The sequence below is a fragment of the Anomalospiza imberbis genome, chromosome 9 (genome assembly GCF_031753505.1).
Source record: "Anomalospiza imberbis isolate Cuckoo-Finch-1a 21T00152 chromosome 9, ASM3175350v1, whole genome shotgun sequence".
Taxonomy (NCBI): Eukaryota; Metazoa; Chordata; class Aves; order Passeriformes; family Viduidae; genus Anomalospiza; species Anomalospiza imberbis.
Window position 1 is genome coordinate 27,280,106 of NC_089689.1, and position 26,821 is coordinate 27,306,926.

Sequence of the window (26,821 nt, forward strand, 5' to 3'; positions counted from 1 at the left end):
AGGTGGAGTGAGGTCCACCCATCACACCTCTTGTTTTGCTGCTCAGAGAGTTCCCCACTGCTCTACAAAGTAAAGACATCAACCAGCTCAGCAGGAGGAACTTCAGACCTGCCCAGACCCCCTCCATCACTTTTTCAGATGTTTTGCAGTGATCAGGAGACAGGGACAGGGCAGCGGGGACTCTTCCACACCACCAAGCTCGCCTGTGGCCTTAACAATTTCAGGAAGCATCTTCCAATCCTCTAAACAGAGCCGCCCTCCCAAGAGGAGGAAGCAGATGGAGAAAGTTATTTTCCCCCCTTGCATGACCTGCTTTAATAAATGCACACTCAGTTCTTTTCTGCCTTTTTTTACTGAGTTAAGCACGGGCACGGAATTTCTGGGAAGTTCACAGTGTCGGCGATCAAACCTCTTGTTCATGCAAGAGCCCAGGGATTTATGAGTGCCAAGTGCACTCATTAGAGGAGTGGGCTGGTTGTTCAGTAACATCCAGCTCCCTGCCAACTCAACTCAAGTTGGAAATGCAGGAAAAATGGAGGGTTTGGTACAGTGGATCTTCCTCCACTGGCTCCATGACCCTGCTCCCCAAGAAAAAAAGATACAAATCTTCCTCTTATGCACTTGCTATCAAGATAACCATTGTACTGCTTAAGGATGAAAGATAAAAGTGGATCTTTCTAACTACTCTCACCAAATTAAAGCTGAAGGAAGCTCCTGATAGCTCAGCTTTATTAATTCAGACTTTCTTAGATGTTTATGGTAATTGTCTTCTGGGTAATTTGTTTAAATTTGTGTGTAAACAAAGGGTTTGTACACATCTACAGCCTCACACAGAGTGTGTGTCATTTCTGAAAAACATTCCAGCCATAGCTCACCCTTTTCATTTTCCCCTCAGAGAAAACCAATTCAAGGCTGAATTATGGCATTACCTGCAGCAGGAGCCAGTGCAGCGTCACAGGCCTCTGCAGATCAAATGGCCAGTTTTAATATTTCCTCAAGTGGTCCTCAAATGAGAAAAAGCCTTCTGTTTCCCTGCTTCTCTGAATGTCTTTGGGCAGCTGCTCAAGAGGCGTTACTCAGTTTTTACTGCACTGGAGACCATGGCCATGTGCCCACATGCACCAGCAGAAGATCCCTCCACCTCAGAAGAAGTCATTTCACTCAATTCTGCGCCTTGTTATCTTATATCCGACTTTTTTTCCCCACTCTGTATGTAAATATCCATCAACTTGTACCTGTCCACATTTCTCTTACAGGAAGGATTCAGTTAAGGCACCTTTTTTCCACTTTCCAAGTGGTTTTTGGGGATTTTTTTTACAAGAAAATGGGAATCAAGTACTTGCAAATGATAAGGTCATAGTCTTCCCTAGCACAAGGCAGAGGCAAGAGCAAGCCAAGCCTCCCATGAGTGGAGCAGCTTTGACAACTCATGCCCAGTCATCCACTGGCAGGTCCGACACTCCTGGTCCTGGTGCATTTGCAAAGCCCATCCTCAAACACACATCATGAGCTATCCATCCCCAAACACACATCATGGGCTCTCCATCCCATAATCACCTCCCTCACCATGTCCCACCCATGCTCTTCATCTGCCAGTGATCAGTCAGATCTAAACTTTCTGTTGCATTCATGCTCTTGCATTTAAATGCTCCTCACCCTAAAATCACCCAACAACAAAACAACAACGAAGAACCCCAACAAAAACCCCTAAACAAGCCAACTCTGGTGTTTACTTCCCGATTTCCACCTGCAGCAACCTGAAACAAAGCAACAATCCCAGTTTTGCTGTATCACATTATTCCCTGCCAACAATACTTCCCAGTGATGCTTGATAAGTCCTGTTTACCCAAACTAGCACAAGTAGAATAACACATGTCAACCAACTGCTTTTTCATTTAGGACCCTTAGCACAGAGAAGGGAGAGCAAAACCCTTTCCACATTCAAATAGCACCTACTCATGCCAGGAACGCCTCAAGTTAAGAAAACTCGGGTAAATAAAAGTTTAAAAGTTCTGACTCCTAGGAGCTGTTTTACTAGGAATTCGACTTTCTGCTTAAATAAGTGAGCTAAGTCCAGCTAGTTATGTTCCTATTTATATTAGTTGCATATATGGGATATCAAGTATTTTTATTTTTTCCAGATCCGAGAAAATGAAGCTTTCTGCACTGGGCCCTATTCCTGTGGGAATATAAAGAGAAAACCATGCCTCCCCTCCTAATGTATTAGTGCCCCCTAATATACACCAGATGATCAATAAACTGCATAAAAATTAAATCAAACTGACAGTCTTTAAAAAATGGGCTCTAAGCAGAAACAATTGTTTTAAAGACTGTGGTGTCTGGAGTATTAAACTCACGTGCTGTTGTGTTATTAATCTCTTTGTTGGAAGCCAGTTGATTTCCCCTGCCTGTATCTGTCAATGAAATATTCAGCATCGCAGCCACAATGGAAGGGTTGATGTTTAGGAATGCAAAAAGTTTTTTTGAGACGCGCTGCTGACAGTTCCCTTCCATGCCACAGCATCTCCAAAAGCCATCGCATCTCCAAAAACCGAGCAGGCAGGCAAACCCAAACCTCTGCCAGGGGCTGCGAGAGCGCTCCGAAGTTTTAAAGGAATGAGTTTAGCGAGATGGGAGAAAGAGAGGAGCGCTGGTAAAGCCGCCAGCAGGAGCGACGCGGCAACCAGAGCGGCAGGAGTTGCTGTTTTCCATTATTAACCAAAACACGAGCCGGGCTGACCGTAGAGCGCTGCCTCCACCTGGAGCTGGCCCCGGCGCCGCCGAGGTGCCGCCGAGCCAGCGCCGGGCGCGGGGCCCGTGCCGGGGGCAGCCCCGGGGCGCATCCCCGAGCCCACAGTGCCCCCTGCGCACCGCCCGGGCCGCTCCCCCACCGCCGGCAGCGGGGCCGCGGGGGCAGCGAGGCGCACATAACAGCAAATCACCCATAAATGAGCGCATCGGGGTGCGGGGCTGCCGTGCCCGGCTCTCCCCGCGGGGACCCCCGGCCGCCCCCCGCGCTCCCCAGCCCGGCCCGGCCGCTCCCCGGCCGCTCCGCTCGCCGCCCGGCCCGGCTCTCCCGGCGGCCCCGCTCCGCTTTTGTTTGGGAAGCGGCGCGGCCGGGGCACGGCCGAGCTCTGCCCGCCCGCCGCCGAACTTTCCCAGAAGTTTTTCCCGGGGAGCGATGGGGGTGCGGGAGCGGGGAGAGGGGGCGCGGAGCCCGCGGTGCTCACCCATGACGAGGCAGAGGCAGTCGAGGCAGATGAGCAGGGCTTTCTTGCTGCTGCTCTTGGCCGGGTTGTTGTTGAGCGCCGGGCTGCCCCCATTCTTGCTCTCCGGCGGGATCGCCTTGTCGTACTTGTAGCTCTGCATTATCGGGGGCGAGCGCCCGGGACGAGCCGTGCCGAGCCGAGCCGGGCCGTGCCGGGCCGCAGGGAGCCGCTCGGAGCCGAGCCGAGCCGAGCCGAGCCGAGCCGAGCCGCCGCCGGGCTCGCACGCCGTGCGCCGGGGAGGTGCTGCCCGCGCCGCCGGAGCCGCTCCCGGCCTCTCCGGTGGGGCACGGGGAGGCGAGAGAGGCAGGCGGGTCTTCCCAAGGAGAGAGGAGGGGAAAAAAAAAATCAAAGTAGCAAAACAAAAACCAAAACAAGCCCCAAAAAAACCCCAATCACCAGGAAAGCAGCGAAGGGGCAGCGAGTGAGAAGTTTGCGGGCTGTCCCAAAGGCGGTGGAAAAGTCCTGGAGGAAAAGCCGGGGGGACAGGATTAAAAAAAAACCAAAAAACAAAAAAACCACCAACGTGTATATATATATATATTTATATATTTTATATATATATATATGTGTGTGTGTGTGTATATGTATGTCTGAAAGTCTCAGTCCGGGAGAAGGTGCGGGGCGATGCTGCCCCGGGGGCAGGTGGGCTCCGCGCTGGGCTCCGCTGCGCTGCGCTGCGCTGGGGGCTCCCGTCGCGCCCGCCCCGGCCGCTCTGGGAGCCACCGGCTCGGTTCTGCACTTTTATTTCGCGAGGCGCTTTCCACCCCTCAGGAAAAAAAAAAAAAAAAAAAAAAAAAAAAGAAGAAGAAGAGGGGGAAAAAAAATCAGTCACTTCGCCTCGGATGGGATATCCAAGTAAGCACAGCCCCTTTCCTGCATCTGACATTTTACATACATAATTAACTCCACATTTTTTCCTCAGGGAAGTTAAAAAAAAAAAAAAAAAAAAGTTAGGAGCTAAGTTTTCTCTCGAATGAGGGAGCCTCTAGCGTTCGTTCGTACAGGAGTGCAGGGGGGAAAGGAAAACAACCAGCCGATCCAAGGCTGGAGGACTCCCGAAAGCTGGGAACGGTGCAAGGGGCAGAAAACTAACAACAAATAACTTTATTAACATTTTTCTCGTGTCTTTTTCTCCCTGCCCTCCAGCTGTGTTCCGTGTGCTGACGCAGAGGAGGGGACATGGGGTACCCACAGACCCTGGCAGACCCCAGCGGGGCGACCCTGGGCTGAATTTTGGCTGTGCCACCCTGCCAGGTGCCACCGCCGAACCGTGGCAGCTTTGCCCTCCCGCACCAGCAACACCACCTTCATCAAATGAGCATAACGAGAGAGTTGGGTGAGGGATTGTTGTGTTGGTTAATCGCTCGTTTGGTCTAATTAAAAATCATCAAGGAAGTAAAAGAAAGGTTTCCCAGGAACCCGAGCTGGCAGGAGGGCAATGCTGTGCTCTGAGCAGAGGTGCAGGAGGTGGGGAGAGAGCTGCTACCCCAGGGAACTGCTCAGGATGGTGTTAACTATTTTTTCTCTTCGTTTTGGGTCGTGCATTTGACCTCAGCCTCTCACCTGTGTGCTGGCACGTATCCTGCTGCATCCCTGGTGTTTCCCGGGCAGGGAGAGTCCCAGCAAGGCCACCCATCCCTGCTGCTCCTCCCGGAGCTGCAGACTACAGCCCAAGCCTGGGCAAGGGCAGGTTTTCAGGAATCTGTTTAGACACATACACGGGCATACTGAGGCCAGCCTGGGAGGGAGGAAGAAAGTGAAGTGGCTGTTTTCAAATTTTACTTTTATATGTGTGGTGTAAAACGAAAGGGGAAAACAGACCTTGGACGCTCCCCCAGTTCTTTCATTAAGCCTCAGTGATGCCTCAGTGAAGTGAAATCAGGTGCCACCTCCCACCTTGCTGTTGAGGGGATTCTTTTGCCCATTATCACCCCATGGCACTGAATATAAAAGCATCACTTTTGGCCCAAAATGGTGCCAAGCACCCAACCAGGGGACCAAGCTGGCTTCAAAGCACACATCTCAAGGTCCCTCTGTCTTTCCCCTGAGTGTGGCAGAAGTGTGGGTGCCTAATTTAGGCTCCTTGGATGCCTGGAGCAAGTGGAAAGAATCTTCACGTGGGAATTCTCCCCCAGCTGTGGGCACACTGCCCAGCTCAGCTCATGTCCACGGTGGGGTCAAGCATCCACCTTCCTCTCGCCCTTCAGAGCCTGGCCCTGCCTAGAGGAGCCCACAGATTCCAGCAGCTGGCTCCATCCTCCCCACATCCCCAAATCTGCTGATTCCCTGGGTTAAATTCCATTTTGTGTTCAAAGCAAGGAGAAAAAAAAAACAACCAAACAAAAACTGAGACTTATTGTAACAGCAAATAAAAAAAAAAAAGAGAGACTTTCTTATACTTTCAGGGAAATTGAAATTATGGTTTTGTATTTGCATTTACAGGACCCCTCAGGCTACTTAAGTTTACATTTTAATAACAAAAAGATTGTGCTGTTAATTGATGCAAGCCAGGACACACAAATCTGAATCTTGGACAATTTCTTAAGGGAGCAGCAGCCACCACAATTGCCCAGTTCACACTTGACAATAGGTAAGTCAGAAGTGCCAAAAAAGCAGCCTCTGTGCCTTTGTCAATAATATGCAAGAGATTCATTGGTAATATTTTTTTATTTATAAATTGAATTATCAAATGTGCCATGCAACAGTATCCTTAAAGACCTCAGCTTTTCCTTTCAGTCAGACTTGAAATTCTCACTGTGTACTAAGGTTTTGCTTTGTATAAATCATTTGAATGAGCTGAGTTTGTATTATTAGTGAATTTTTCTCTGCATTTTTGAAGAAGGACTGATTTTCACCACCTTCCCACCCCAGCTGGACCAAACCTCTGGTAAACAAGGAATACACTGATATATTTTCTGGAAAGATCAAAAATTGCTGTACCACTTATTCTTTCCCAGACTTATTTCATAACCCAACAATTTGAAAAAATGAATTGAGTTTTATTCATTCAGTCTTGTCATTTTAAGACAATCATCTCTTTAAGGCTACTCCTGGAATGGGCAAAGGGGCATGAACTTGTTGCTTCCCCTTTATCTTTGCATCAGTGGGACAGGACTATGTGGAAATCTCCTCATGACATGTTAAGAACTTAAAAACTGAGACAAGGTTTGCACCTTACTCACTCATCATGACCGGTCAACATGATCCTGGCCAAAGGGTATCTGCCAAGAAAACCACCCCAAGCCAAAACAAAAAACAACAGTAAAAGGTTCTTGTATTTCCTTTTTTTCTTTCTTCTCCATAGAAGAGGGTGCTCAAGTGGGACAGTGAGGTCTGGTTTGGGGCAAGAGGAGCCCAGACCTCTTGCTTGAGAGGTTGTGAAAGCTTGTGTTTCCACCAGGTGCACAGGGTTGGTGTGGGGACAGAGAAGGGAAAGGAGAAGGCTGCAGATTCTGCACTGAGGCTCATGGAAGTAGCTCATCCCACACTTTATTTAATGTGAAAGAACTATTTGTTGGAGCAGGGAGGGAACCTGTAGCCTGCCCTTATGCTCCTGTTTACCCCATCCCACTGGCCTTGGCCCAGCACAGCTTTAAGGTGTCCCTACAACATGTTCCATCAGTGCAGCATCCAACACCAGCTCTGGGGTGCAGAGGCAGCTGGGCAGCAGCACTGCCCTTGGCCAGCACTGTCCCTGTGCTCCTGGGGCTGCTCCTTGGCCGGGCAGGACGTGGCCCTGGTGCTCCTGGCTGCTCCACTTACAAGTGTAGAGTGTCCCAGAGTCCTGGAATGGTTTGAGTTGGAAGGAACTGTAAAGATCATCTCATTCCCCATGGGCAGGGACAACTTCCACCATCCCAGGTTGCTCCAAGCCCCATCCAACCTGGCCTTGAGCATTTCCAGGGATGGAGCAGCCATGGCTTCTCTGGGCAGCCTGTGCCAGGGCCTCCCCACCCTCACAGGGAAGAGTTTCTTCCTCATACCTAATGCAACCCTGCCCTTTGTCATTTCAAAGCCATTCCCCCTTCTATCACTCCATGTCCTTGTCCAAAGTCCCTTTCCACTTCTCTTGGATCCCCTTTAGGTACTGAAAGGTGTTCTAACATCTCCCTGGAGCCTTCTCTTCTCCAGGTTGCAACTCTTCTGCTCTTCCTGATGTGCTGCACACACAGATGCTGTTGCAAAGCAGTTTATGCCTGAAGTGTGCCCGGTGGGATGCTCTTTTTGAAGCACTGCCCAGTGCCATGCCACCCCTTCCCCCACAGACTGACAGCCAGCTCTTCCCTGGGAGCCCACTTTGCTTTTCTGTCACAGGGGAGATTTTGGCAGCAGCTCTTCTGGAGAGGGGACACGCAGTGTGGGAGGACCAGGCCCTGCCTATTGTATTGCTTGGAGCTGCTAATGACCATGGCTACAGCAAGCCTAAAATAAGAAAGCGAGCTGATTGTTATCCGTTATCTGAGATTGTTCCCCTCCAAAGGGGGAAATTGGACCACAGTTACGTGCTGCACATCAGGTGGCCTGAACTGGAGTCACGAGGCCGAAATACCAGTAAACTTCTGAAAAGTCCAAAGCTCAACCACCACTACCCTGTTCAGGGGTATTTTTAGCATCACCAGCTGCTGCTGCTGGAGAAAACACTCTCAGAGGGGCTGCGAGTGGGGGCATTGCCCTGCCCAACCCATGGCAGGAGGAGGTTGAGGGCAGGACACCTGCTGTGTCCCCTGCCCGTGTCCCCATGCTGGACACCACCCCCGGCGCCAGGTTGTCCAACCTGCACAGTCAACATTGCCCTGTTAAATTTTCACAAAGGCTGGAGTTAGACCTGTCATTGCAGAGAAAGGCAAATAAAAGTGAAATCCAAAGGGGGCCCAGTTCTGCCCTCCCCAGTGCAGCTGGGAAGGATCAAGCCTCATAAACCTTCAGGTCATTAAAAAGAATTAGCTGATGTCATCCTGATGCAGCATTTGGTGCTGTCCAGGAAGTTGAGGATCCAGTCTGATGCAGGCCAGGAGGGTCAGCCCTCAGGCACGTGCCTCAGTGACCCAAGGGGTGGGAAATTCTGCGGTCAGGGACCCGTTCCTGGCATCACAAATCACTCAGGGTCAGCAACATTCAATTTGCCAACAACTTAAAGTCCAGTCTGTTTTGAAACCAACATCTGTATTCCTGCCAAGTTTCACAACCCTGATATTTCTCCCTAATTTAATTTAGTTCCCCTAAATCTTGCTGGCTCTTGACATGATTGGAGGATTTCAATTCACATTATTACAAAAATTTAAAAAAAAGGAAATAAATTTCAAATTACATGATCACAACAAACAGCATGAAAATGTGAGCTCGAAATCTCATCTGAAAGATCAAAACACAGAAGCTGTAATAAAGGACGTTATTTGATTTAAGATTTTCTAAAGACCAAATCCCATTATTTGAAGGAGGTTGATTTATAATTTGGGGATACTGGGGACTGGTAACACCTTGTTACAATACAGTCACAGTTGTGTCTGCCATCCCTGTCTTCAAAAAAGAGAATAACAGCACCATCTACTGCCATTTCTCAGCATTCGCTTGGGAATGCCAAACTCCAGCTCCATCAAAGCACCTCTGCAGGTCGTAGCCCGGTATTGACAGAGAAAGGAGCAAACTCGGACTGCAAAAATCAAAAATCAGCAGTCTAAATTACTATTGATGCACGTTAATTATATCTAAAAAAAAAAAAATCAGGCCTCAATAATACACCTTGCCCCTGAAAACTGGTGGCATTGTAAAAAGCATTTCACCAGACCAGCATTTTCATCTATTTCCCCCAGATCCTTTCACGTGTTTCTTAGCGTAGCCTTGACGGGCTGTCTGTGGAATTCCCAATTTCTACCGCGGGCAGGCATTTCCACCGTCAACGACAGCTCGTGAAAGACGTGGAACATCACCCTGGTTTCCAGCCTGGTGAAATCCAGGTCTGTGCTCGGGGCTGGCCAGCTCCCAGGAGTTTGTTTGAAAGTCAAGAATGTGCCATGGTTTAATTACGCTGCTAGGCCGGGGCCTAAATGAAAGCCCCGTTATAAAGAGCAGTCTCAGAGGAGAGGTCCAGCTCGGGGTTCTTCGCCCCATATTGATTACTGGTTAACTCGGGGTAGTTAACACGTTTGTAATGTCTGGTCCAGGCACTTCCCAGGTATTTGTTGCAGGATACAAACATTTGTGGTTTATAAAGTAAACAGGTCCGCCGACATTTTTTCAGCTTGGATTTATTTCTGGTCGCAAACTGTCTCAATGACCTGGTTGAAAATGCTCCGCATGCAAGTGAAAAGTGAAAGAAAAATTAATATCTTTTTCCACGTCTAGACCAAGCCATTTTTATGGGCCACCCCACGGCTTTTGGCATCACCTTCAAAGCGTGAAGGCCTGATGATGAACACGGGTGCTGGTGGGGCAGATGTGTGGTGGCCACCGTGGGGCAGCAGGAAAAGGGATGCTGAACATGAGGTTGTGCCTTCCCAATGTGAATCAAGACTCTGATGGGATAGTACTAGAGGGATATGGGTATATAACTGGGGAAGCACGGAGAGGCTTTTGAAAGACATCATAAGCAAAAAAAAAAAAAAAGAGAAAAAAAAAGTGGAGCAAGATTGAGGCTCATCAAGAGATGAAGCAGCACAAGAAAAAAGTGAAGCATGTGGCCCCACATGTGGGGACCCTCTGTCCATTCTGTCTTGCACAATTATAGAACAAAAAATGGAGTTTCACCGGGGCAGAGCTCCAGCATCACTCTTCATGTGAGCAGTGAGGGCCAGGCCAGGTATTTGTATACAATGCACAAGTCCCTGGGCTTATCTGCTCCCAAGCCTCTCTGTCTTGATAAGTCATTGTCAACCAGCCTGAAGAATTTCAGTGTGTTTGCCAGGGCCAGGCTGGACCCTCCCCAAATATTTGCTCCAGCACACAGACTGGGTTTGCTGTAATCCTGCTTGTCCCTCTTTGCCATGCAGTGCCAGGGGGATGTAAGGGAGATGCACAGCCCAGTTCTGCCATGGAGAAACTTCACTGCCTCTGCAACAAAACAGGGAGAAAAGAGGTTTTTCAGGCCCAGCCCGGCAGTGCTGTGGCTGAGCAAGGTTGTGCCACGTGGTGACAAAATTTAATGGTTCCGTGGCAGCAGCCACTTGAGCAGGAGGGGAGGGCAGGACTTCAGTGGGCTCTGAGTTCTGCACCAAGCCTTCAAGTGGCACAGCACATCCACAAAATCTCACCAGCAGCCTTCAAAGCCTGCTCTTTGCTCCCATTTATCTTATCTAGTGCTCCACTGAAGCATGGATTTACATAATACACACCTAATATATTAATGTTGCTATTCATCGAGAGGACCTCGACACTGTTTTCTTTGAAAGTCTTGCCAGAAACCTCAGGATCCTTAAAACACAAGAGGGTTTTATAGCTCTGAAAAGGATTTGCTCCCCCATTTGTATTCTGAATCCTTTCACAGAGGCTGTTTGCTTCTGTGATAAGAGCCAGGCCCAAAAACACAGGAGTGGTAGGATCCACAGTATGGGTTAGTAGTGAATTACAAAACTACAGCACTCAAATTACTGACTCAGCAGGAACCAGTTGTTTCACACCCCCTTTCTAGCTGCAGTTCTTTCCCCAAAAAATTATCTTGCAACACAGCCTTTTAATAGTGAAGTCTTGTCACACTTGTCACACACATTTTCATTTTCTCTCTAAGTGCACAAACTTCCCTTCTTGCTTCAGTTTTCTCTGCCAGTTTAATTTTGCTTGGGACACTGGATTTCCAAAGGCTGAAGAAATGTCTGTAAAGAAGAAAAAATTCTGTTCAAGTTATGATATTGACCTTACTGCAGCTCAAATGACTTTACAGATGCACACAAAGTTGCCTTACAGACCACAGCATCAAACCACTAGAAGGAGGCTGTTTTCCCTGTAAAACCAAGCAGATTCCCTGGGATATATATCCAGGTTATCTTTTCCTTTATTTTGAAGGAGATGAAGAAATACTTGCTTTTACATGAATTTTTGGGCACAAATTATTCTTCTACCTGAAAGCGGACTAAGAAAAATGAGAAGCGCATTGCCCACTTTATTTTAAATAATGACAATGATCAAACCTTGGAACACATTTTTGAGTATTGGGTTTGTGGCTGATCTTTCTACCTTCATGTCTTGCTTTGTGGTGCAGCTGAACACAAAGTATCTGGCTCAGTACAGGAGATGAAATTAGGTGGCTTCAGCTATCCAGAGACTCAGACTAGGGCATTAATGGTCTCTTCTGATCTTCAAAATCTGCAAATTTGCTCTGAATCAGGGATTATGAAAGAGCAAAGAGTAAATCCCTTTAAAATTGGCAGTAAATGTCAGGGACTACACTTTAAACACACAAAGACACAGGTCCACTGACAGTCATTGCCCAACAGCCCACAAATAACTCCTGTGCTCTACCACAGATCCTTTATCTCCTTTATCAGAATTGCCAACATCAAACACTGAATGTCAAAATCCTCCTTTTTCCAAACCATGAGACTATTTTGAAACACTGGGATTCAAAAATGAAAGCAAAAGACACCTCCCCCTCCTCAAAATGATGCATTTTGGGTTCTCATTTTACCTGTCCTCACCTGCCCATCCTAGGCACGATCCCACCTTTACACCCTCCTGCCTTCAGCAAATCCTTGTGCCACCAGCTGCTGGGAAAGTGGGGCAAAATGCTTTTGGGGGTGACAAACCCAAGTGCAAAAGCACAAATCACACAAGTCTGAGGAGGCACTGTTTTCATTTGGGTTTGTTTTCTCAGGGACTGCCAGCCTGGGTGGCTCTGTGACTGCTGTGCTTCTCTGGGCACCTGACAAACAGCCCAAAAAATACTGCTAGGTCATGATGGGCACTAAAGAACATGGCCCTGATTTTACTCTTTTCTACAATACTTGGATGAAGAGCTGCTAATAATGGCCCTCAAAGAGAAAATATGAATCACAGAATGGTTTGGGTTGGAAGAGACCTTAAAGATCACTTTGTTCCACCCCCTGCCACAGGCAGGGACTCCTTCCACCATCCCAGCTTGCTTCAAGCCCTTTCCAACCTGGCCTGGGACACTTCCAGGGATGGGGCAGCCACAGTGTTCTCTGGGCAACCTGTGCCAGGACCTCACCACCCTCACAGGGAAGAATTTCTTCTCAATATCCCATCTAACCCTGCCCTCTGTCAGTGTGAAGCCATTCCTCCTGTCCTTTCCATGTCCTTGTCCCTAGTCCCTCTCCAGCTCTCTAGGAGGCCCTTTAGGCCTCCCCTTTAGGCTCTGGAAGGGGCTTTAAGGTCTGTTTGGAACCATCTCCAGGCTGAACACCCACAGCTCTCCCAGGGCTCTGCAGCCCTCAGATGATCTTTGTGGCTGGACTCACTCCAGCAGCTCCATGTCCTTTCATGGACACTCCACACGGATTTTCCTATTTCTTGACCCATTCTTGCTCATGTTTTCCATACTCAGACAGCACCTTGGTGTCTGAGAAGCTGTTGTTCTCTGTATCACACACCCCACCTGAAGGCAAGAGAGAGAACAGACCGAAACAGAAAAAGAGCAAAGGAGAACAGACGTTAAACTCACATGAAAAATAATTGCATAAAAGGGGAATCTTGCTTCCTAAAATAGGCTGGCACCAGGCTGTAACACGAGACCCTTTTGCTGATGCCAGATGAGGAGACTGAGCTCAACATGACCGCCTGCCCTTACAAGAACTCAGCCTGGACAGCACAGAGCTCTCTCTGCTGTGGCTCAGGACCTTTGATTTCAGAAGAAAGCAATAAACAGCACCTTGCTTCAAAAGTTTCACGATCCATAGAAATTAAACGTGGCCAGTTCAAAGGGCTATTATTAATGTGCCTTCTTGTGCAGATATGATCTCAAGAAAAACACACATCTAGGACTAATAATAACAAATAATAGAGTTATTCATACAGCTGCTGCTTACACGATGGCAATTTCCCCATAATTGCAGGCACAGGGAATGGACACACAAACAGCAGTCTGTAGTGCCTCTGCCTGCTCAGGGCTTGGGTTGAAGCTATTCCTTGTAGGTTCATATACTTTTGGGAAGGGAAGTATTTCAACCTCCAGCAGAACCTCCATAAAGCTCTCCTGCATCCCTGCCTGATGCTGTGTTCACACCAGGAAAACGCAAGGAAAAGAAAAACAAAAGGCGTGAGCACAAAGGTGCTTCAGAGGGAGAACGGTTTCTGGGCAACAGGGAGATATTCAGACCTGAGAACCCTTTGCTCAGCTGCAGACAGAGTAAAAACATTCAGGAGAGGTGGCTGTAAAGTCACCTCCAGGACCTGGATCTCAGCACCCTCCTCAGCAGGGCCAGGGCACAGGAAATGGTGCTGGCAATCACACGGTGCTCAATAAGTCGCTAAAGTCACCTGCAGAGTGCAAACAGGGCATGGAGGGAGCCTCGTGTCTCTCCCGTGGCTCCTGCACTTCCAGGCAGCCACCCAGGGCTATGTAACCATCACCTGTCTGCTCCTCACACCTTTGTGTGCATTTGAGCCCATTCCTGGGTGCTGCCTCTCCTGAGGAACCTGTTCATGGCCCTGCCATAGCTGAGAGGGGATAAAAGCAAATAATTTGCTACCCAAGCTGGAGGACTGGGGGGGCTAATCCCACCTTCCAGCCAGGAGAACACAGATGGGTGACAGGGAGAGATGCTGGGCACTCCCCCTCCTCATCCCACATGAGCAGGAAGACACCTGCAAGGTGAAGAGGAGGAAAAATCTCCCAGGCAAGTGTTGTCTCTCATGGTGCTTCTGCTTTCTCCTAAATCCCATCAATGGCCTAGGGACAATTTGGCTTATTTAGTAAACACAGTGGATGATGCAAAGGTAATTCCCTCGTTGGGAAATGTTTTCCAGCTCAGAGCAGCTGCATTTCCAGTCACCCCAGGCTGCAGAGCTTGGGTGACACCAAGGGACCCCACCCAGACAGATAGCAACTTGGGCAGCATGCCATGTGTCCAAGCACCCACGGGGCTGGCAGCATTCCGAGGAATGAGGATGGGTGAATGCATCCCTGCAGGCTTGAATGCACCTTGACTTGTGGATGGTGCCTTTGCTCTTCCCACTGTGACCTTATTTTCTTGTCCTGGTGGCCCGGCACTCAGCTGAGGTGGTGGAACAGACCTTGGAGGGGGCTGCACCACAATGAGATGGCAGCAGGAGATGGGAGAACTCCATGTCCTCTGCCCTTTGATTGTTCCACCCATCCAGATGGGATCCTCATTTTTTAATCCAGCTACCATTACCATTTCAGAGCCAAGGACTGCATTTGGGAGCCCAAATTCCCATCTTGGATGCCATCTAGTGCTGAGTGCTGAGAGCAGAGGAAATTCCCAAGGTGCTTGGAGCTGCCAGGAGGAAAATCATCTCCACTCTTCTTCCAGGGGCTGCTGACTCGTGCCAGACTTTATTTCCCAAGACCCCACTGAAAATCACCTGTAATTTGGGTTGGTAAAATTTCTTCTGACCACTTCTTTATCTACCTTTTTTTTTTTTTTTTCTCTAGTACAGGAGAATTTCAGGAATAAGCAACCACATATTCAGCACAGACTCAGGAGATGGGACACCTTTAAAAGGAAATATTTTGTGGAGTCATCCAAAATCTGTTTGGATGGCTTTGGTTTCCTGGAGATGAACCACCCAGCTGAAGGGCTGGAGTTTGTCCCTTTGCCAGGTTGCAGGGACTGAGGATCCTCACTCCAACCCCAAGATCCAGGCACTCTAAGGAAGAGGGCGGTGTATTTTTCCCAATTTCAGCACTACCAATTTGTTCATTTCCCAGTGATGCTGGTTGGAAGGTTTACATTGGATATTAGAAAAAAAATTCTTCACCAAAACGTTTATGAGGTGTTGGAATAGGCCACTCGAGGCAGTGATGGAGTCATCATCCCTGGAGGCATTTAAAAGATGTGTAGGTGTGGCACTTGAGGACATGGTTTGGTGGTGACCTTGGCAGTTCTGGTCTAGTAGCTGTACTCAGTGACCTCAAAGGGCTTTTCCAACATAAATGATTCCACAATTTTATGATTTTTTCTGTGTGATCTCCACAGAACAGCCACCCCACTGATGAGCACAACACGTGCCCGTCCATAAAGTCCTTCCACCACGCAGACTCAGTTCCCAAAATCATCATTGAGGTGAAAAACCTCCCTCCTCCTCCTCCACACCCCAGAGCCCACGAGCACAAACCTCCCATGTTCTGGGTGCTCCGCATCCCCACGGCTCCCAGGGACCAGCCCAGGTCTGTCTCACCCAGCCCAGGTCTCACCTCTGCACTGCAATGCAGACATATCCTCAGGGCATGTCTATCCACCCTGCTCAGGCTGCTCTGGAGCTGGCAGGGAGCAAGTCAGGTCTGGTTTGGGAGCTGCTGAGTGGCACTGGGGTGCAGAGCCAGCCCAGTTTGCCTGGGCACTGTGCCGACCGCAGCAGCTCCACAGCTCGGGGCCAGGGCAGGAGGCTGCACAGAGCTGCTCTTCCACTGCTCCCCAGGAGCTGTGGCACGCTCCCACCCACCCCTGTCCTGCTTTCCTCTGCTTCTGCTGGCATCTTGCCCTCCCAAAGCTGGCACATCCCTGCTCTTTCTGCACCGAAGCCATCAGGAGCATTGCAGTGCCTCTGGGGTCGTGCATGGCTCCTGCCCCCTGATTCAGAGGCACAAGAGCTGATCATTTTGGAGAAGCTGAAATGATTCACTTGCAGGCTTGCCTGCTGTTTTATTAACTCAGTTTTTTTCATCTGCAATTTCAAGTGGTGCAATTTTGAGATCAAAGCCCTGCCCTGCTCTAATGGCTCCGTGTAAGCCCAGCCTTCACTCGCACATGAGGCTCTGCCTCCAGGAAAGATGTGAGACTCAGCCTCAGCCAACGTGAACCTATCCACAGAGAAGGCAAAACTGGACTAAATGTTGCTCTCACTCATCCCCATCCAGAGTTAATTGGCTTTAATGTGGGAAGAACATAGCTGCTCGACTGATCTTAGTCAGGCCAGGCCCTGCAGTGTATTTAAGAAAACCCAGTGGATAGTGCTGCCTGTGAAATAGCTGCAGTTCCCCCTGGCCTGAGGAGAGCAGGAGTAGTTGGAGAGAGTCCTCAATGGACAAACAGAGGGCAGGACACAAGGCAGGGGGCTGCTCCATCTCCCACCAGCAAGAATGTTTGTGTTGGGCTCCTGGAGCAATACTCACTTCTTTCTCATCTTTGTTTAAAGATGTTGTGCACACTCTATCTTGCTTCTTCAACATATTTCCAACTGTCCCATGTGTGCCCTTTCCTTCCCTGCTTCTGCAGGACAGGAAGATTTGAAATGGGGCCATGGCTATCATAGAACCATAAAATAGTTTAGGTTGAACCTAAAGACCATCTACTTCCAACCCCCCTGCAATGAACAGGGACACCTTCCCACTATCCCAGGTTGCTCCAAGCCCTGTCCAACCTGGCCCTGGACACTTCCAGGGATGGGGCATCCACCACCTCTCTGGGGAACCTGTGCCAGTGTTTTACCACCCACATCATAGAAAGATTTCTTCCGTATATCAAGGCTGAATCATTCCTCTTTTAATTTAAAACCACTACTCCCTGTCCTGTCACAACAGGCCCTGCTAAAATGTCTTCCCTCTTCAATTTTTGAAGTCCCCATCTATGGTAGAACAGACCTCCCAGGCAGCTGGAGATGCTGGTAGATGTTGCCCAACATCATTCAAGGCATCAGGAGCAGCAGAACCTGCACCCGGGCAAACTCTGAAGATTAACCTCAGGTGAACCCGCACAGAAGGGTAGTGAGACTTCATTTTGGCTTAGGCCCGCCATAGGAAAGCTTGGCTTAAATTGTTTAGGAATTGTTCTACGATAAAATGAAGCCAAATTTATCAGAAACAGGTGCACTTCTGTACAGCATTTCTGGGCAGGAAAACAAGAGGGTATGGGCAGAGCCAGTCTCAGCAGTTATATTGGAATGTAAACGTGGTCTCTAGAAGGCAGGGTTGGACTCCTCAGCCTGAGGGCACAGGAGAAGATCCTGAGGGTGTCCCAGCTGGATCAGAGCCAGCTCCCCCTTAGAACAGGGTCCCCTGAGCACTGCCCTCTCCCTTGGGTGCTGGCTGAGGCCATCTGTGTGACAGCTCAGGGATCACTCTGAATCAGGAGCAAACCAGCCCTCCCCAGATCTGAAATGAGCCTGATCTTGTTCTCATAGACCTAGTCCATCATTCCTCATTTACAAAAAAGCACTCACTCTTCTTGTTCTCTCAGATGAGCCAGCAAGCAGAAGCACCATGCTGAAAGGGGTCTCTTTCCTGTTGGAAGCTGTATTTATTTGTTGTGCTCAGTGCATTTGATGTGTGTGTTACTGATAAAACACAGGCTGTGGTTTAACAAATCAGTGCAACAGTCCTGATCACAGCCCCTCTGAGCAGAGGGCTGCTGGATGCTGGGTGTTTCCTTATCTAATCTTTCACACTCCAGCATTTCTTAATGTAAAGCATTGATAATTAAAAATGCAGAAGGGGATGATCATGAGGAGAGATTAAAGAACTTGAACAAAACAGTTGAAACAATTATAGCATTACATTACAGGGAACAATGTCTTTTATTAACTGACTGCTGTGCAACAGTGCTGAGGGATCCCAAGCTATGGCTCAAAATCCTTCTGTGTTAGGTGACAAGAGCTGCTATAAAAAGCAGACAAACTCCCTACAGGATGCAAGAGGCAGCCCAGCAGCTGTTTATATCTCCAATTTATCTGACACAGATCCTTAATTTCTTCTTAGTTTGTTGCTGAATTCCAAAAGTTGATAAACAGCTGCCTGAATCAAGATTTGAGGTGTTCTATTCTTTGAGCTACTCTGCATTTTATAAAAAAGAGATTTACATCAGATGATACATCAGTTAAAAATAACTGGGAAATATCAAGTAATTATAAGTACGTGTCCCACAGGTTTGAATATCTTGAATACTGAAATGACTCTCCCTAAGCAGTGAGTCTCATTTTTGCCCTTGGAAGTATCATACACAATTCCTTCTGTTCCAATGGGGGTTTTGTTTTGGAAAGCTGTCTTAATAGACACTGCTCAGTGTTTATGTCAAAGAAGGCAGACCAAAAACCTTTGCTTTGCAGCTGGAGTAGGATGGGATATGAGGTTAGCTGTTGTGGGATTTTTTCTTAGGATTCTGTGCTGGCTTTGGCTGAGGTAGAGTTAATTTTCTTTGTAGGAGTTAGTATGGAGCTGTGTTTTGGATTGTGCTGAAAACTGTGTTGATAATACAGAGCCTCATCCTTCATAAAAACAGGAAAGCCTCGGACTCCAAATGAAGGATAAGCAGCAAGGAATCCAGACTTTCAGCTATGAGTTCTGCAATAAAAACCCCACAGGCTTTCTTCATTATGGCTCAAGAAGCACCAGGGCTGCCTTAAGAGTAAAAATTGCTCCTACTGCACATGGAGATCCAAGACCATCCCTGTACAAGAGCCCAAACCTGTCTTAAACTGCATAAGCAGCCATTAGCCAAAAATCCCATCTACTATTCCCCACCTGTGTAGCTGCAATCACTTTAGAAAGGAGAAGAAGCAGCAGACACCATTTATTTATCATTTATTATTGTGAACACAATTCCTCAATACAATTACACTCCTGGTAAAGAAATACTTCCTCCTAAACCTTCCCTGGGGAAGCTTTGAACCATTCCCACATGTCCTATCACTGGACACCAGGAGAAGAGCTCAGCACCTCCCTTTCCATGTCCCAGGAAGTTGATTTCAAATGAGAGAAGCCCAACATCCTTAGCCATTCCTCCTAGGATGTGCCTTCCAGCTTTGTTACCCTCTTCTGAATGCATTCAAGGAGCTTCAGAAGGAGCAGGACAGCTAAAAAAATAATAATGAAAGAAATTAGTCAGACTGGACACTTTATAAACTGAGAATAAAGACTCACAGCAAATATGGCCAAGTGAACATAGAGCACGAGACAACTGAGATGTAACACACAATGAGGAATTCAACAAATAAAAAAGCCCTCAGTGTTAGGATGCATTAATTTGTTCAGCTAATCCTTCTGCTTCTATTTGCCCTAACCAATTGAATGCCTAACCCAGAATTTGAGATGCTGGCAGGGCAAGGAAAAGGCACACTAGAAGAGGTGAAAAGCATCAGAAGCAGAATTTTTTTCCCACTATAACCTCTCGTATTTTCCAGCTCTACCTCATCACAGCCCACGATCATACATGGGATCACCTTCAGCAGCCGAGTTTGCAGGTTACCCTACAAGACATGCTGTCAATCACTGTGTCAGTCATTGCCCTCTTTATTTTTCTCATGCTTGTATTCCAAATCAAACTTTCTCAGCAAAGCTGCTGCTCAGTCTCAAGGAGGGTTAAATGGTTTTCCAGCTGATCCCTGGCCACAGTTTCTTTCCACTCTGCTCAAAGCAAGGGCCAAATCCAAGCCTGGCTCTGTGCCCTCTGCTTTCAGTACTACTCAATGAGTTCCTTTTGTCTGTAAAACCCTTCAGATTTATCTCCCACTCCTCGCATGCAGAGATAAGAGCCAAATCCCAAGCACCTTCACTGAACATGTGCAACTCAGATGGTGGGGGAACACAGCAGAGCTCCCTCTCCATGTGCAGGCTTACAAGACCCAAAGTCCTCTGTTGTATTCCTTCTTGTTACACACCCCAGCCTGGTCCAGATATGTCACTGAATGACTCAACGAGACCTCATTTTGTACTAATTAAGCTTTGTCACTGTAATTCCTGCACAGCAATACATGCTGGTGGAGGGCTCTCAGGAGAAGCCCAAAAGATTCCACCGACATCTGCACCTTCTAGATTTTCCCTCCCAGCCCAGTAAACTTGGCAAAAGCATTTTGATTTCTCCTCAAGTGGGCTGTGAAAAATGAAGATTCTCATCTGAGAGCAGGTCTCCAAAGACCTCTGCAGAGGATGCGAGCACAGCTCCCACGGCCACACCAGCCCCAAGGCTCCCATCCCAGGGGGCATCCTCAGGCTGGAAGCATTCCATGGCCTCAGCAGAGCAGGAGGGATTAAACCAGGATGGCTGACTGACAGAAATGATAAAACCAGATTAGGAGATCTAATCTCGAGGCAGCAGGAGCAGCTGATGGGAAGGCCAGCTGTGAAAATCGCTTTCATTTACACAAGCCACAAGAATGGGCCAAAAATGCTACTGGAGGATGATGTCTGGTATCACATGAGTTGGCTAGAATATATTTGCAGGATTATTGCAATATAGCATTTCTCCAATCAATCAGTAAATTCCTGACACAACACACACTGAAGTCCATGGGAAAAGCCAACAGCATTCAGCAGGCATTGGAAAAAAAAGTGGAAAATTATCCTAATGCACAGGCTTGTAATAGAACACAAGTAAAATGATATCCATGCTTATAAAAGTATCCATAGCAAGACTGCAAAATTAAATTGATGCCCAAACACACAATACAGTCTAAGCAAAATATGATATCCCTGACTATCTAGCACTACTACTGCACACATCTAGTTAGGGTATCAGTTAGGAACACAAAATAGAGACCAAAGATTGTTATTTCTCATGGAGGAGGTTTTGGGTTTGTTTTTTACATGGATGGTTAAATTTATGTTCATTTTCCCAATATGCTGCTGGGTTAGTAAAGAAAGCATTGGAGAGAGGTTCACTCAGAAGCCTGGGAAACAGGGAAGACACCCTTTAATATGTATGGTTTGTGGTTAATCTCCTGATTGGTAAAATAAGAGTAATGTCCTTTTGGTGATGATACTTTGGCTCTTTGGCCCTAATTCATTGTGATTTTTCCACGGCAGTAGGACACACAGGCTGGAGGGGAATTTCCCTTTGGAATGCTGCAAGCTGGTGTTTGCACACACATTTTAGAGGGTTTTGTATACAGTCAGGTTGAAGTGGTCCCCTGCTTTAGCTGATGGATCATCACTGCCCGCGGAAGAGGTCTCACCTCGCTATGGAAGCCCAGGAATTCCAGGCTCCATCCGCACCAGGGAAAGCCTGGGCGCGCAAAATTCCTGCGGAGCTGCTGAGGGACAGCAACTTCTTGGACAATGGCAATTTGTGCTAAAGCCTTGAGCAATTATTTCTCATCAGGGCTGCTGGATAATTAAGGCTCCTCTCGAAATGAGTGCGACAGCTCTCACACGTTCCCCACTGCAGCCGTGCTGAGCTCAGTGACCCACATAGACAGTGTTGCTGCAGCCTTGGCTGAGCCTCCAGCTCACAGCCACACCGGAATGCCACTCATGGAACCAAAATCTGTTTTGTGGCAGCCTTTGAAGGCCATTACAGGCATGGCACTTCTCATCCTCAAAGATGATCCTACCAGGATTGATGTGCAATGAGGGAAACACACGGTTTTCTAACAGTGAACAAAAATCTGAATTTCTGAGCGTACATCCCAACGCAAAGGCCCTTTTGGCTGATTTTCCATCTCTAGGAGGCTCTGCATTTTTTCTCTGATCTGGTTGGGCTTCAGGCTGATGCAACAGAAGGGGAAAATCTCTACTTCTTTTGTAAATAAACTTGCAAATAAATCGAGCCATCCAGTTGCCATGCCATCCTAACTCATAAGGCAAGATTTGCTCTCAGTTCCACCTCTCCTTGCTGTGCACAGGTCTAGGAATACATGAGAGACCATTCAATGAATGTCTGCAACTTACACCCACTCCATCTTCATGCCACTTCAACCTACACACAGCTAGATTCCACTCCCTGGACACATTTTCTTGATTCATGTTCAAAATCTGAGTGAGTGAGTTTTTATATTTGTCCAGACTTTTATCCCCTGCCTTGCTGGCTGCCACATGGCTGGAATACAGATGCACAAAATGTTTGGGAAGGTCCTGATGAGCCGGTGGCCGCAGTGTGAGCTCCTTCCTCCTGGAAGGTGATCCCCCTGTCACTGATTGTGGATATCCAAAGTTATTCAGGTTGCTCTCTCAAAAGTATATGCAGGGGGTGAGGGGGAGGGGGAAAATGTTCTGCTGTCAGAAATGGATTTTTAATTTGATTTTTAATCAACCATCTTGCTAATGCTACTGCAGTTTCCCACATCTCCTACCAAAACTCATTCCCATGATGAAACCTAAAATGCTTTTCTTAAAACCTATAAGATATTCTTATGCATGGAATCTCTACCTTTTTTCCCCAGTAGCTGATTTATTAAAAATACTTAATCTCAACTGGACCAGTTCCTCAAGAACTCACCCCAATGACTTCTGAAAGAAGGGGAAGCCTCCATAAAATATCAGAGACAGAATTTCACAGCCATAACAGCGAGGGAAGCATCAAACCTAGGGACATAATCACATTGAGTTTCTGATGATCCTTATAATGTGGGAGATTATTTAAAGTCATACATCTTCCAGATTTTTTTTCAATTTAATAATATTTGAAAGAAGCCACTCAAGCCTCTCCAACCAAGATTTCTGATGCAAGAACTCCCCACCGCAGACCTAAAATAGCAGAATTATGACTGCTAAAAGTGTCTAGCAAGGCTTTTTATTTTAATTCATATTTGAGAAAGGTTTCTAGCAGCTGGGGAAAGTAAGAGCTGTATTCATAAAACCCTTGGCTATTTGCCACACAAATGGTGCTTTTATTGAGCGGGGGGCAATGGGGTGGGGGGAAGGGGGAATGTGCCTATTCCGCATCAGGAATGTGTTTCTCCGATTCATAAATCCTCCTCCTCTCCCCCAGCTGACTGAAGGAAACCTTTTTCAGTTTGCCACTGTGATGAGAGAGGGCGAGAGTGATTCCCTGAGAGTGCCAGGGCCAGGGAGAGAGAGGCATTTCAGTTAAAACAGCACGGTTATTAAAAACACACACACACACAAACAGGACTATGTGCTACAGCCCGGCCCAGGGACAACAGCAGGGACAAATCTGTCAAAGGTACAGCCAACCCATCATACTCACAGCCTGCCACCGAGTGTAATGCCCTGCCATAAATACAGACATTTTTCAGAACAGGTCTGAGAGTTTCCAGCCTAAAATGCCCTCTCAGACACAGGCGGGGAGGAGGAATGAGTTATGAGGATGGGGAACTGAAACATAGACAGATTGAGGGCTAAATAAAAATAATATAATACCTGGGTTTACTTAAAAAATGGTGATTGGAGGTGATATGTTGACACAACTGGAAATGGGAACTAGAACTCCTGATTTCCCCCACGTAAAGCTTTGTCCTGAGCAGCAGGTACCACAAGGCACTAAAGATGCTCCTAAGATGTAGAAGAATATCTCAGCCCCTTGGGTTGTTCTGGGCTTAGTGACTTCACAGCTCAGCCCTGTTAAAAGTGGAGCAGTTTGGGTTAATAAGAGAGGTCTAACTTTTGGCAGATTCCCAGGTGGGGAGCTTGAAAGCAAAAATAAAATAAAAGCCACTTAAAGATTAGGGCTTGGCAGCAGCCAAGTGGAAGGTTTGGATGGGGATTTTTTGACTTTAGCTCAGCTCCATTTCTCCTGCTTTGGGCACTCCAACCCTTAACTGAACGTAACTCTTGACAGCTTGCCCAGCATCCCACAGGGGCTGAACCCAAATCCTGAGGTCCTGGCTGAGAAACGAAGCAGGCACTGGACGTGCAGGGACTGAGCTCACAGAGTCCCTCCACCCCAGGCAGGAACATCTGCACACCACGGCCCCATCCAAATAACAGATTCTGACACTTCAGTAAGCCTCACTTCAAGTATTTCTTCATTTCATGCCATCTGTGTGTGGTTTAATTTTAGCCCTATTCTTGTCCTGGCCATTGTGGACGTGGAGAACATGCTGTTCCTCCCTGTTTGATAAAGAAAATGCTTCATATGGGGCAAGGAAATAGTGGACTGAGGCTGCACGGTCACAGATCTTTAAACAGCATTTCATATCAAGGTCAAAAAAGGCTGGATCTACTGCACAGACCTAAACTCTTCCTCAGTCTGTCCCTGGAATAGATGCTCATGGGTGCAAAGTGAAGGGTGAGGATAAACTTCAAACTCCTCCTCAGCAGCAAGTGCTTTCCCAGTGGAGCTGGGATTATCTCACAGATTATGCCCTAAAAGAAAACATACTTGGCAAGCCACTGGAAAAAATGCTACTACAAGCAGCCCACTGTCACTGATTTTGCCTTCACCCGGCTAAAAGTTGTCTTCCAGAATTTGCTGCTGATGCTACAAAGTTTCTGTAGGAACTATACTGCCCACAACTTGTAATGAAAAGGAGGGTGAAACAGCATGGAAATAAAAAAAGACACCCTGACCTTTCCATATAGCTCACCTCACACCCCGTATTGATTTTCATATTTGTGGACAAAGCCTAAAAGATTGATTGCATGATTGCACAAAAGGGATTAGCGCATAGAGAATCATAGAATTTTTAAAGTTGGAAAAGACCTCTAGGATCATAGAGCCCAACCACAACTATCTGCTTTAAAAATAACCCCCAACCAAACCATCACACTAATCACAGGGCATATAAAAAGATAGCAGGAATTCAGTACTGTTACATCCTAATGGGTTGAGGAATCCAATTACTCATTTGTGCCCTTAATAAAATCTTATCCAGAAGTCTCATTCTCATGTAGGAGTAATTCTCTCAGAAATAATGTCTTCCTCTTGCTGCTGGTTAGAGTGTTGTGCACCCAGTGCCTGCACAGGCAGGCAGTGTTTCCTCTTCATGAAATGGGTGTTTATCATGTGCATGCTTAAAATGTTATGTTTTCAAGGCAAGAAATGCCAGCCTCCTTCCCCACTCTCATACAGAGTTTTCAGCTCACATCCCCACCAGAGCATCACATATTGCCACACAGATTTTCACCCAACACCAACAAGAGGCCATAATAGGTTCTGCTTCCACACCAATTACATTTTTTGAATAATGCTGTTTGTTGTTCCATTATATTACACTCACAAGATTGTATTTGAATAACCAATAATTTTAATAACCTCTAGAAAAGTTAATTTCCAACACTGTAGCGCAAATGGTTCAACATCTGCTCTTGCCTGCTACATGGGGTTTGATAAATTACATCACTTACATAATATAAATGGGAATTGCTTGGTTACAAATCTAATGTACATAAGCTGCCTCTGATGCATGCAGTTTCTCCAACATTCAAAAAATCCCATTTCACGTGTCACAGTTTACCCACTGCTGCATTATCTCATTAACTATCTCCTCCCAAAACAGACTGGGAATGCAAATCCTACTGAAAATCCACAGATTTAGGGCATTTACAAGGGTTGGATAGCATGCCCCAGAAGTTGAGCTTTTGTGTTAACAGATGCACAGTATCCCTGGCATTTTTTTGGTCACATTGAACTGGAAAAATACAGCATCTAAATGTGGTGACAGGGGCAGGGTGCTGGGGGGGGAGGCTGGACACAACTGGAGATGTTCAGCTACAAACCCTTCTGAAGGTTCACGATGGTGACTGAAGCCAAGCGTTGCAACAGGCAGCACCCAGCTTTTCCTTGGTGCCCTCCCAGCTCTTCAGCATCCTGCTGCTTAGCCCTGCATTTCAAAATAAAAAAAAATCCCTTTGAATATCCAGTGAAAGCAGTTTGGTGCCTGAGAGAAGCACCAGCAGAATGTGAGTGTGAGCCAAAGACTCTGTGGGAGCTGCAAAGCACCCACCCGTGTTTCTGCCCAGGACGCCTGCATCCCACAAAAGGGTGCAAAAAAATCCAACGTTTTAGCACTCAGACCTAATTTCTCCTGTAAATGCAGCCCTGGCAGCAGAGCAGGGAGAGGGAAGGGCCAGGTATTCCATGGCAGCTTTCCCTGTGCCGTGGCACAGTCCCTGTCTGTGAGGAGGGTGGATGTGCAGCCAGCTGCGATGGGGGGGTTCCTGGCTGGCACTGGGGTGTAACAAGAGGCACAGGCAGAAAAGCAAGAGAGGACAAGCCCTGGCAGGATGTATTTAATAAGCCCAAACCCAGAAAACCCGACTGCTTACTTGCAGTGTCTGAAAAAACAAGAGACAACTGGCCACAAAGGAACCAGAGGCATGTGAGGATGCCCTCCCCTAAAGAAACACATATATCCTGCTGCTCAGACAAGGGATTTCTCAATGAGCAGGGAAAAAGAAAATAGAAAAAGAAAAGATTCTCAGAGATTGCAAACACCCAGCCACCCACCCAGTGTTCAGCTGGACTGAACACTGTGCAGTCTACATTTGATTTGTGTTTTAAATGAGCTGCAACGCTACTACACAAAACAGATCCTTCAGAGATGAATGTTAGCAGGGAGAAGAGATTTCGACCCTGCTTCACAGTCAAATACCATTTTGTGTGATCTGCACCAAAAATAAAAACGCCACTTCGCCAGACACTGGAGTCTCCATCTCCTAGCAACACGCCCCACCCAGCCTTTTCCTGAGACCCTTCAGCTCCTGCCTGCCAGCACAGCTCCCTTCCCCCGTGCCTGCAAATGAGGAACCCCTGCTACAGATACACACACATATATGTAGATTCTCAAAAGCCAGAGGGAAATTAAGTAAA

General features: G+C 47.4%; 1 protein-coding gene and 1 long non-coding RNA gene across 2 annotated transcripts in view; both read right to left on the reverse strand.

Moving 5' to 3' along the window:
- Positions 1-4,040, reverse strand: part of PLPP3 (phospholipid phosphatase 3) — a 44,245-nt gene extending 40,205 nt beyond the window's left edge. Inside the window, exon 1 of the mRNA XM_068198845.1 lies at positions 3,231-4,040. Within this exon, the coding sequence (XP_068054946.1) occupies positions 3,231-3,369 (139 nt within the window). The 5' untranslated portion in view covers positions 3,370-4,040. The remainder of the gene's footprint in view (positions 1-3,230) is intronic.
- A 6,942-nt stretch (positions 4,041-10,982) lies between these two features.
- Positions 10,983-16,505, reverse strand: LOC137478792 (uncharacterized). The gene is made up of 3 exons (XR_011001795.1): positions 16,286-16,505; positions 12,677-14,828; positions 10,983-11,074 (listed from the first exon to the last, which is right to left on the reverse strand). It is a non-coding gene; the product is annotated as an uncharacterized lncRNA (long non-coding RNA).
- Positions 16,506-26,821: the final 10,316 nt, after the last annotated feature.